The sequence below is a fragment of the Peromyscus eremicus genome, chromosome 4 (assembly GCF_949786415.1).
Source record: "Peromyscus eremicus chromosome 4, PerEre_H2_v1, whole genome shotgun sequence".
NCBI classification, from domain to species: Eukaryota; Metazoa; Chordata; class Mammalia; order Rodentia; family Cricetidae; genus Peromyscus; species Peromyscus eremicus.
This window is the reverse complement of record NC_081419.1, coordinates 101,078,026-101,089,579: the sequence shown is the minus strand read 5'-3', so window position 1 is coordinate 101,089,579 and position 11,554 is coordinate 101,078,026. Positions and strand designations below refer to the sequence as shown.

Below are 11,554 nucleotides of genomic sequence, written 5' to 3'. Positions count from 1 at the left end.
CTGCCCACTCCTACCTGAGGACCCTCCCCCAGGCCTGCGCCTTCTAGACCATAGTCCTACCCATCATGGTTGAAATGGGTTAAAAAGTGGGCGGGGGGACACAAAACAAACCACTCAGCAGCATAGTGTCCCTGAAATCCCCTCCTGCCACCAGAGGGCAGAGAAGCATTGTAGCAAGGTTCGTGGGCGGGACTGAGACCCCAGCACCAGAAGTGACCGCTTTTCCTGCCCCACCCCCTTCCAAGGGGCTCAGACACAGAAAATCTGCCTGAGAACTCAGGCACCCTCCCCTACCCGATGTATCTGATGATGCAGGTGTGGTCACTACACCTGTATAAGGTTTCCTCTCTCTTTTTCTTTACCTTTCTTTCTTTCTTTTCTTTTCTTTTCTTTTCTTTTCTTTTCTTTTCTTTCTTTCTTTCTTTCTTTTCTTTTCTTTACCTTTCTTTCTTTCTTTCTTTCTTTCTTTCTTTCTTTCTTTCTTTCTTTCTTTCTTCTCCCCCTCCCCTCCCCCTCCCTGGTCAGTGTGCCGAGAATAAGTGACTGAGTGCTCATTCTCAAAGGGGACAGCTATGTCTCCCTGTCCCCTCCACAGCACAGAGAAGGTCTCCTCTCAGAGGGAGGGGCAGAAAGAATGTAAGAGCCAGCCCACGGGGAGGAGAGCTGTGAAATGCTATCTTCTGGACATGATGTGGCCGTGGCGCTCCAACTTGGGGCAACTGGGGTTACCTGTGCAAGATCAAGCCAGTCAAAATTCCAGCATGGAGGGGGAGGAGTTCTCGAGGCCTCTAGCTAAGCAGCTATTGGCAATTGATGGTTGTTAGAGTCATTTTCTTTGGGGGTGTGCCCGGGCTCCACTGCATGACCCCACACCTGTGAGTATTTGGGAAGCACTAATTGGACTTAGTGGGTGAGAAAACAAAAAGAGGACGTGAAGGTGGGGGTGTGGGAGGGTTGGAGGAGGGAGAGGCGAGTTTGGTCAAAACATATTGTATACGTGTATGAAATTCTCAAAGAATAAAAAGTATGTATTTTTTTAAAGGAGACAAATGCTATATGGCCACACTCATTGAGTCCCCAGAATCACCAGTTCAGCAGAATGTAGAGGCCACTCGGAGGAGGGTTTGGGAATTAGTGTCCACATATAATGTGTTCCCATTTTTCAAGATGGAACGTTCTAGAGAAAACTGCTGTGACTATTATCTAATACTACTGAACACATAGAATGGTAAAGTTGAGTTTTGTTTTGACAAGTAAACTTTAAGGAGAGAGAGTATGAAATGTCATTTGTGGTGGTGCGTGCCTTTAATCACAGTACTCGGGAGGCAAAGGCAGGAGGTTCTCTTGTGAGTTTGAAGCCAACCTGCTCTACATATCCAGTTCCAGGCAAGCCAAATGAATGAATGAAAGGAAGGAAGGAAGAAGGAAGGAAGGGAGGGAGGGAGGAAGGGAGGGAGGGAGGCCATTTGTTAGGAGGGTAAAATGTTAGAAACACAGGAGGTAAGGAATGAGAGGAAGTGGGACAGCCAGCAACCAGTCATGATATGTATGCAATGATGATATTAAAGACTCTGGGGCCCAGGTGTCCCTTACCCACCCTGAGCTAGAAAGACATCAAGAGCACAGGCAGGTCCCCATAAAAACTGGTATAGTCCTGGAGGAAGGCTGAGAACAACCCTAGTTCCTGAGTGCCTTACCCCAGGACAGAGAGAATGGGCCCCAGGGACAGGTTGTGTACCCCTCATTCAGCCCCAGGAAGCCAGTGCCCTCTGCTCTGGGTTCCGGACAATGATCTGAGTGCCCTCAGTCAACACACACCTGCACATCACACACTGGGAAAATGTGGTCCTCAAGGAAAGGGGGTCTGATCGGGTAAGCACTGAGACCTGGAGTCTGCCTCCCTGAACCCTCCCAGTTCAACCACAAGCCAGAGCCTGTGTGGGAAAGACCCCAGGCCAGAACGGCGAAGACCGCTCAGTTGCTCAGCCATCGCAGGTACGGACTTGAGACCAGACGCTTGTGTTATTGCTTTTTTAAACAAAAAGTTGTTTTTATTGACACATCCTCAATGTTCTATATAAATATAAAGTGCTGTTTCCAACGCCCCCCTCCCTGGCCCACAGGGCTGGGAGGAAGTCAGGGAGTGTTACATGTCAGTTGAACACAAATAACTTTTCAGCACCAACTGTGGCGAGACACACGCATACTTACACAAAAGCAAGATGTCAGTAACATCACACACACACACACACATCACTTCCTGGCTCCCCTGGGAGCACAAGGCTGGAGCTTTGGGTCAAGGGGTGCACACCCCTACACAAGGTTCCTGCTTGTCACAGCTTGTTCCTTGAGCCCTTGGGCTACCAAGGGCTTTAACATAGTGGGACTACAATACAGGGGGGTTTAGAGTCCAATTAATTTCTGCCAGAGTTGGGGGAGGGAGAGCAAACAGACTATCTGCCCTGGTCCCCCGAATAAGGGCCAGCCCTTAAGCCCCCAGCAGAAGAGCACCATATCAGAAAAGCCATCACCCTGGCCTTGCTAGCACCCCAAGCTGAGGACAAGGTGAGGGATGAGCTAGGCTAGGGAAGGGCCAGCAGTCCACAGCAGCTTCCCCCAGGAGTCGTCAGTGAGAGGCAGCACGGTGGGGCCAGGCCAGGGTCTGACTCAGTGGCACAGCACCTGAGTCTCAAACTGCAGGAGCTGCCCCATGAAGCTGAAGTTGGGGGAGATGACCCCCCGACGTCGCTTGACAAAGTCAAAGGCCTCGTCCAGCCGTACTCGGTGGCTCTGAATCAGGTATGCCAGGCAGATGGTGGCTGAGCGGGAGATACCAGCTTGGCAGTGCACCAACACCCGGCCTCCACTACTCTTCACTGAGTCTGCAAAGGAAATGGGGAGGGGGGAGTCAGACAGGAAGGTGGACGGAGGAAACAGGCCTCCCGGCTGTTCCCCAGACAGCTCCCCCAGACCCCTGGGCTGAGGCTCCCTTACCGATGAAGCCGATAGCCTCCTGGAACCAGGCACTAATCTCCACCATCTGGTTATCTTCTACCGGGATGCTCTTGTAATGGAGCAGCCCCTCGAAATGGTTGGGGCAGCTGGCCGAGACGTTGAGCACGGCTGTGATACCGCAGGCCTGGAGCCCCTGGAGGTCCGAGGAGTGCCTGCAGCTGCCCAGGTACAGGTAGGGCAAGATCTCCACAGGACCGCCCTGGAGGAGGAAGGGGACACTGGTGAGACCTCAGCCTTGGCCTGGAGCGCTTGAGCCCTGAGTGGGGCAGAGACATCATGGGCTGGCTACATACAAGAGGAGCTCTAGGCTAGTTCTCTGACCAAGAACAGAACTAAAAGTCTTGAGGGTACAAAGGGGGGCACATGTTCAGACACACATATGCCACTCATGCCTTAAAGTCCGTATGAGGATATACACATTCACATCATTTGCATGTCGTGTGTGTGTGTGTGTGTGTGTGTGTGTGTGTGTGTGTGCGCGCGCGTACTTGAACACACCCCTGGCTTTCCCCCAGAGGCATCCCTCTTGTATAGACAATGGGACTAGAAAGGAAGACAAATACTTCTGATTTCAACTCACCTGGTCATAGATGGGAGCCCTAGGGTCTGAGCTGTTATTTTCGGCCCCAGCAGGAGGTAGCGCCTGGGCAGGGGCTTCAGAGCACAGATCTGGACAGCATGCCTGGAAGCGTTCGAAGCCACCTGCGGGGAGAGCAAGAAAGGAAAGGCAAGGTCAGCCAAGAGGCCGGAGCGCGGGGGCGCGCGGGCGCGGGGCGCGGAGTGCGGGGCGCCGGCTCACCTCGAAGGAAGCACACGGCCGTGGATCCCGCGCGCATCTCATGCAGCAGCGCGGCGAGCAGCAGGTGAGCCGGGCCGTCGGGCGAGAGCTCCGCCACCGACGCGCTGCCTTCGTCCAGCACCACGGCGCGGGCCAGCTCCCCGCGACCCAGGCGTGCCCGGAGCGCGCGGTCGGGCAGCAGGCAGGCGAGGGCGGCGGCGGGGGTGCCGCGCGCACGGCGCCGCAGCAGCGCGTTCCAGGGCACTGGCCGCGCGGAGCGCACGTGGCGCCGGCAGAAGGCCAGGAACGGGCGACAGTCGAGCAGCAGCGTGCCCTCGGCCTCCCGCGGCTCCCGCAGCAGGGCGCCCAGCGCCGCACACTCCAGCTCGTGTGCGGCCTCCAGCCTCATGGCGATCGGCATCGCAAAGCCCCCTGATCCCCGCGGTCCTCTCCCTCGGCTTGCCCTTCCCCGGCTCCCGCGGTGGCGAGTGTGTGTGGCCCCAGCTGTTGGCTCTGGGCGCGTTTTGCCGCGCCCCTGCTTAAGTACTCGAGAGCCCGCCCCTCGGGTCGCCATACAAGGGTAGAACAGGAAGGCGCCGGCGCCCGCCCCCGTGGCTTCACGTGGGACGTGGGCTGGGCCGCCTCCGGGGCTCCAGGAGCGGACTGGGGGGAGGGGATCTGGGGGAGAAACACGCGGGGGAAGGAACTGGGGACCAGACCGTGACAAGCGTCAGCCGGGAGTCTAGGGGCCCCACCCACGTCTCCTCAGTGTGTACGCTCCAGCGCTCTCCACTCTGCCCGGCTCCAGGCCGCTAAGTTCTTGGGGAACTCAGCTTCTCAGGGGCACAGAGCCTTGGAGTTACTGGGGTCTTAGGCTTCCTCACTTCTCCCATTCTCTCCCAGGGGTTTCATTCTAGGAATTTCGATAACAAATAATAGACCCATTACCCGTTGCTACTGATGATGGTACACTAGAAGGTAGGACACCACTTGTCCCATTTTAGAGACCTTAGGAAAATGTCTGTCCCCTTCTCCCCATGGCAGGCTTTTACCGAAAGTTGGCCTGGCTGGAGTAGGCCCTGGAAGCCAAAGTCCTGGGTCTGGGGGCTTTACAGGGGAGGGGAGCAGGGGCCTGTGACGTTTCCACTTATGTCTAGGGCAGCTTCTTTCCCCAGGGGCCCAGGGAAACCCCCAAGGGCCCCAAAAGAAGTACTTCCCATGTCACCGGCCAGGGTTGAAGGGGAAGTCCTCTGCTGACGAAGCTGGGCTCTCCCAGGGCCTAGCCAGGCCTGGCGGGAATTTGAGGGGAAGAAGGAGAGCCACTTACAGAACCTGCCCCCTCCCAACCCCTTAGAGCTACAAACCCTCCTGGGACAGGCCTCGGTCCCACACCCAGCTGTAAGAATGGGGAGCTGAGTAACCCACAGCCGGTCCCGTCCTCCCCCACCCAAGTGCCAGCCCCCCTCCTGGAGGATGTGGTGAGGCCCAGCTGTGTGTGGGCCCCCGGGGCTCCTAGGTTGGGGGCAAGAAATGTTAGTAGGTGGCTGAACTCCATCTGAAGCAGACATGGTGGGTGGGGACAGTGTTCAAAACCCAGCCTCCCAAATCCTATTTTCCTTGAGCCGATCCTCTGTGCCCTTAGGCTCTTTCAGCTTCCTACAGACCGTGTTTCCACTGTCTTGGAGGCCTACAGCTAGGGCCTGTGTGACCCCCAGCATAAGGTAGGGTATATGGGTGCTGGAGCAGAATGCTGTGCCTTTGCTCTTGGCCTGGAGCGTGGGTCCTCTGGGGGACACAGGATGCAAGGGAGAAGCACAAGGACTCCTGGACCAGATATCACGTGCCTGTGTCACCGTCATGCACGCTGGTTCCAGGGCTCTGAGGCTCTGCCACCACAGCCTGGGTCCCTTCCCACCACCAAGCCAGACTGGAGGCTGATACAGCAGAACTGGCAGCCCAGCCAGGGAGTCTGGACCATAGATCCCTAAAGCCGATAGGGGCTCTTATCCTCGGCATCAGCCTCACAGATGACTTAATGGCTGATTCCAGGGACAAATTACAGAGCATGAAGGGGGACCATCGTGTCTAGTCTTGCTGACCAGAGTCACCTGCCATGCCTGGAGCCACAGCCTTCCAGCTGTAGGGAAGAGGGAGGCCCTGCCAGCTGAGGTCCCTGCAGCAGGAATGAAATCAGCTTAGCTTTGTGGGAAACTCCAGCTCCCTGACTCCAATGCCAGACTGGGCGGCTGGGGCTCCCTGCAGGGTGACAGTGTGTTGCTGAAGGTTTATCGGGTGTCTGTCTTTGCACCTGAGCCAGCATGGGTCTGTCACACCACTCTCCTTGGAGCTGTCCCCTTTTCAGCTCTGACATACCCAGACGAACTCAAGGAGGCCAAATTAACCATAAAAGAGGGGCTTGCTTTCACCTTCTGCCGGATTTGCAAATCAGGGGGAAAACCCACCTTCAATACCAGGGTGAAAGTCCAAGGCTGGGGTAGAAGAGCCCACATCCCTCCCCACAAATGAGTCATCTGCAGGATGTCAGACACCCCTCGCCACCTTCTCGTTCACTGGGAGCCTTCCAAGAGGAGGCAGGACTCTGGACATGTACTGGAATAGCATGGGGGAGGAAGAGGAGGCAGGACTCTGGACATATACTGGGATAGCATGGGGGAGGAAGAGGAGGCAGGACTCTGGACATATACTGGGATAGCATGGGGGAAGAAGAAGAGGCAGGACTCTGGACATATACTGGGATAGCATGGGGGAGGAAGAGGAGGCAGGACTCTGGACATATACTGGGATAGCATGGGGGAAGAAGAAGAGGCAGGACTCTGGACATATACTGGGATAGCATGGGGGAAGAAGAGGAGGCAGGACTCTGGACATATACTGGAATAGCATGGGGGAGGTCCCAAGCAGGCTGGCTGCTCCACAGGCTGCCAGTGTGTCATCGCTAGACACTGCGTGCCCATACAGCTGCTGGTTTCTGTTTAAGGTTTTTCATGGCCTTGCTCTTACAGCCCAGACCTAACAAGTGAGTTTGGGGCTCAGGTTTTATTTATTTTTCTTTCTTCAATTAAAACCGTGGGGTACCCAACTGGAACAAATGATACTCCTCTGTGTTATTTTCTGTAACCGTTTATTTGGACGGCTGCTTAGACGTCACTGGCCTTCTGCCTTTGGGATTCCGGTTTGTCCACTCGGTCTGCTTGTAGGATGGGTTTCCCTTCCACGGTCAGATGCTCGCGGCTCTGCCCTGATGCCCTTTCTCTTCCCCTTCCTTCCAAGCCTAGCCTCAAGCAGCTGGCCCAGGGAGGAGAGGAGATGTGAGTGGCTGGGCTGAAAGGCCTGAGCCAGGGTAGTTACGAAGGTGAGAGTGACCATAGGGATGAGTGATGGGCCACCCCCGGCCCTGCCTGAAGAGTGAGTCAGGGGTGATGTCAGCTTTCCTGTGCCAAGCCTCCCACCCGGATGCTATGCTGCAGCCACCCCCACAGGCTCCTGCCAGGCAAAGACCCGAACCCCAGGCCCTGAGCTCAGCTGCCAACACAACCTGGTTAGCACGGTGGGGAGGAGGCGGAGAAGGTCACGTGGCCGTTCTGTCTCCTGCTGGGGAAGGTGAGGCAGGAAGCCCCAAAGATCATGCATGTCGTAGAAGAGGCTGGCACGTCCCACGTGTTTGTCAGAGGTGTTTGTGGGAGCAGAAGGACATAGGCAGCTCTACCAAGCAGGCTCCCCTAGACCTGCTCTCATGTTGAATGTGAGAGGAGCGTGCCACCTGAACTCTGGGTTCCTGTTGTGCCCAGAAGGTCCTTTGATGTGCACAGGCCGCATCTAAATAAGGGGTCACTGAACTCCAAAGCACACAGTGAGGAAGTTCCACCCTTTTCAAATCCCACTCAGTTATCTGAATCTGTCCACTCATGGCTGGCTTCAGGGACCCTGTGACCTCCGCTCTTCCTCCTTTTCACTGAAGCTCGGGTCCCTCATTCCGTTCTGCATTTACTCTCTGACTCAGTAGCACACTCAGTCCTGAGAACTTGTGTGCCAGGTCCTGCTCTGGGGGCTGGGGATCCAGCAGTAAACCTCTAGTGACGCCTTCAGGGAGCTGACTTCATCATCCCAGTAATACTTAACTTCATGATCATGTTGTATTCATGGCCAGTGACACTAGTTATCCACTAGAGTAATGATTATCTTTTCCTTTTAAAATAAATGCTAGGGTTGTAAAAATAAAAAAATCAACTTAGGAAAGCTATTAGGTAAGGCACAGACAGTTCCCAAACACTCTGTAAGTCATGATGCAGGTTGGAGACGCCAGAGTGGGAACACCTTGCCCTGGAGGGCACCGTCACAACCCCTTCCAGCTTCGTGCACTGTGTGGTTCAGGGGATCTGGCTCTCCCCATGGCTATGGTCTCCCATAAAGACAGGAGCATGAGTCACAGGGCAGGGAGGAGCCCCAGTGGACAATGGTGAGTATCCCCATGGTCAGGGTAGAGTCTACACCTTGACCCACACACATCCATGTAAGGACTGGGGTTTTGACTATGCCCCTGCCTGTGTACCTGGATATGGCTAGAGGAGACCCTCACTTCTAGGGCACCCACCCCCGGAATACATTGGGCTCCCAAGCCCCCCAGCAGTGAACCAACCCCACTCCCATGCTGGCAGCCAGAGGCATCTGTGGCTTAGGCACAGTCGGGGAGGGAAGAGCAGGCTATGGAGGAAAAGTTGCCACCAGGGTTATAGCTTCACAAGCAGTTGATTCTCAGAACTATGGCCACACTGGGTTCCAAGGTCATCGGAGGACTCCTGACCAGAGCTAGGTGCACTGTGGCAGGAGACTTCTAGGCCCTGAGGAGTTAGAGACTTCCAGGATCAGAAACTGAAGGGCAGGGCCGGCTCTTCCTCCGGGGCCCACACCAGTGCCCTCACTCGATGGCCAGCAAGGGGTAGGGCCAGGTCTCCTGAGCCCACGAACATTAACATGGCTTTAAGCAGAAGGCCAGACCATGGGCATCCGCATGGGCTTCAGTGGTAACAGGGGCCACAGACATCAACATGGCCCTTGGCCATATCAGGGCCATTGATCCACTCATGGCCCTCAGCAGCTGAAAGGACCATGGACTTCAAGGTGGTCTCCGGTAGTTATACACGCCACTCCCGTCAGCGTGGCTCCCCCCAGGCAGCAAAGACTGAGGACACCAGGCAGCAGCACAGAGTACACTATGTCCACATGGATCTCGGGCTTCGTGGCAGCCTGGGACAGCAGCGTGAACCACCGATACCAACATGGCCTCCGATGGCATCACAGGGCTGGTGGTCATTCGAGGAGGTCCAATTTAGAATGTAAACTTTTCCTCATCTCCAGCCTCCATCGATGCCCAAAGCCGGAGGATCCTGAGGCTGGACAGCAGCTTCGGGGGCTGAGTCTGGGTCTGCATAAGCTCCAGGTTGTTGTACACCATCCTGCCCAGACCCTGCTGGGAGACAACAGGTGTCGACCTCAGCCCTCTCTGTCCCCTGTCACCGCCACCGCATCTCCAGCTCCGCCTCTCTCCACACTGTTCACATCACTCCATCTTTTTCTACCCTTCCCACCTCCGCATCATACATTTGCCGTAGTGGCTCCCACCCACCCTGAGCCTACGAGGCCGGACAGCCTAGGCAAATACTTTAAACTTTCTGGGCCCTCAATAAAGAGAACAGTGAAATAATCACCGTATGGTAGGGGCCTTAAAGACATCACTGTGTGTAAGTTTCATCTCCTTCTCATCACTGTTCTCTTGGAGATAGAGAAACTTCATGCATCTACACAAAAGTCCATCTTGGCTAACATTTAATGTCCACACAATCGTGTTTAGAACAGTTCTTTCTTTCTTCTTTCTTTATTAAGACATTTCTACTCACTCCACATACCATCCACAGATCCCCCCTCCTCCCTTCTCCCACCCCCCAGCCTTCTTTCCCAAGCCACCCCGCATCCCCACATCCCCCAAATCGAGGTCTCCCATGGGGAGTCAGCAGAGCCCGGCACACTGAGCCTAGGCAGTGTGCCCTAGCCCCTGCCCACTGCACCAAGGCTGTACAAGGTGTCACACCACAGGCACTGGATTCCCAAAAGCCTGCCCATGCACCAGAGACGGATCCTGATCCCCCTGCCCGGGTGCCCCCAAACAGTTTGAGCCAAACAACCATCTTCTGTATCCAGAGGGCCTAGCCCAGTCCCATGGGGGCTCCACAGCCACCAGTCCACAGTTCATGGGCTTCCACTAGTGTGGTCCGTCATCTCTGCACATCCTCCCATCATGATCTCGACATCCCTCGCCTGCAGTATCTCTCCTCTCTCTCATCAATTGGATTCCCGAAGCTCAGCCTGGTGCCTGGCCGTGGATCTCTGTATCTGCCTCCATCTGTCACTGGACAAAGGCTCTATGATGACAGCTAGGTTATTTGCTAGGCTGGTCACTAGAGTAGACCAGTCCAGGCACCCTCTGGACCACTGCCAACAGACCCAGGTGGGGTCAACCTTGTGGATTCCTGAGAGCCTTCCCAGCACCCTGCCTCTTCCTATTCCCATGATGTCCTCATCTATCATGGTATCTTCCTCCCTGCCCTCCCACTCTGTCCCTGTTCCAGCTGGACCCTCCCATTTCCCTATGTAGAACAATGGTTCTTAACCTATAGGTCACAACCCCTTTGGGGGTTGAACAACCTTTTTACAGGGGTCTCCTAAGACCCTTGGAAAACAGATGTTTACATTACAGTTCATGACAGTAGCAAAATTACAGTTATGAAGTAGCAACAAAAATAATTTCAGGGTTTGGGGGTCACCACAGCGTGAGGAGCTGTATTGGGAAGACTGAGAAGCACTGGTTTAGAAGAAGGGCCTACCTACCTCGACTTGATGCCTTGTTCAAGCCCAAGAGAGGCCTGCCCGAGGAGAAGTGGATGGAGAGGGGGAGAGATGGGAAGCGGGGGCGGGGGAGAACGGGAGGAGAGGAGGGAGGGGAAACTTCGGTCAGTATGTAAAATAAATGAAAAAATGTTAGTCAAATCAAATACAACTTTAAAAAATAGAAGCAGAGCCTAATGAGAGGTGACTAGGCCAGGAGGGTGGAAAGAGTTGGTGCCTGTATTGTGGAAATGATCACAGCCAGCATCGCAGTAAGATGGCCCTCCACTGATGCCCACCCTTGTGTGTTCAAACTGTCTTCTCATTCCGTCCCTGTTTTTCATTAACCGTGCAGCCCCAGGCATCTGATCACAGCAGCACAAGTGAACTGAGACAGGAACCGAAGTTCAAAGTCATGCCAATGGAGGCACCGAGGCCGCTGTGCTGGCCAGCTTCAGGTTAACTTGATAGGAGCTGGTCGCCGGAGAGGAGGGAGCCTCCACGAAGAAAACGCCTCCATAGCATCAGACTGTAGGCAAGCTTAAAGGGCACTTTCTTAAAGGGTGATTGATGGGGGAGGGCCCAGCCCATTGTGGGTGGGGGACACCCATGAGCAGGTGGTCCTGGGTCCTATAAGAAAGCAGGCTGAGCAAGCCATGAGGAACAAGCCAGGAAGCAGACCCCTGGCTCCATGGCCTCTGCATTAGATCCCGCCTCCAGGTTCCTGTCCTGTTTGAGTTCCTGCCCTGACTTCCTTCAACGATGGAACAGGGATGTGGAAGCGTAAGCAAAATTAACCCTTTGTCTCCAACTTGTTTTTGGTCATGGTGTTTCATCACAGCAATAGTAATCCTAACTAGG

At 55.0% G+C, this 11,554-nt stretch overlaps 1 protein-coding gene across 1 annotated transcript; it reads right to left on the bottom strand.

Moving 5' to 3' along the window:
• Window positions 1–2,065: 2,065 nt before the first annotated feature.
• Window positions 2,066–4,363, bottom strand: Dusp2 (dual specificity phosphatase 2). The gene is made up of 4 exons (XM_059259564.1): window positions 3,815–4,363; window positions 3,596–3,717; window positions 2,995–3,214; window positions 2,066–2,882 (listed from the first exon to the last, which is right to left on the bottom strand). The coding sequence occupies exons 1-4, from the start codon at window positions 4,212–4,214 to the stop codon at window positions 2,668–2,670; spliced, it is 957 nt and encodes a 318-aa protein (XP_059115547.1). The 5' UTR covers window positions 4,215–4,363; the 3' UTR covers window positions 2,066–2,667.
• Between the last annotated feature and the right edge of the window lie 7,191 nt (window positions 4,364–11,554).

Coding starts and splice junctions, on each gene's coding strand:
- Dusp2 (XM_059259564.1), bottom strand. CDS start 4,214: ATGCCGATCGCCATGAGGCTGGAGGCCGCACACGAGCTGGAGTGTGCG. Junction 3,215..3,595: donor GGGCTCCCATCTATGACCAG/GTGAGTTGAAAT, acceptor TTCCTCCTCCAG/GGCGGTCCTGTGGAGATCTT. Junction 2,883..2,994: donor GGAGGCTATCGGCTTCATCG/GTAAGGGAGCCT, acceptor TTTCCTTTGCAG/ACTCAGTGAAGAGTAGTGGA.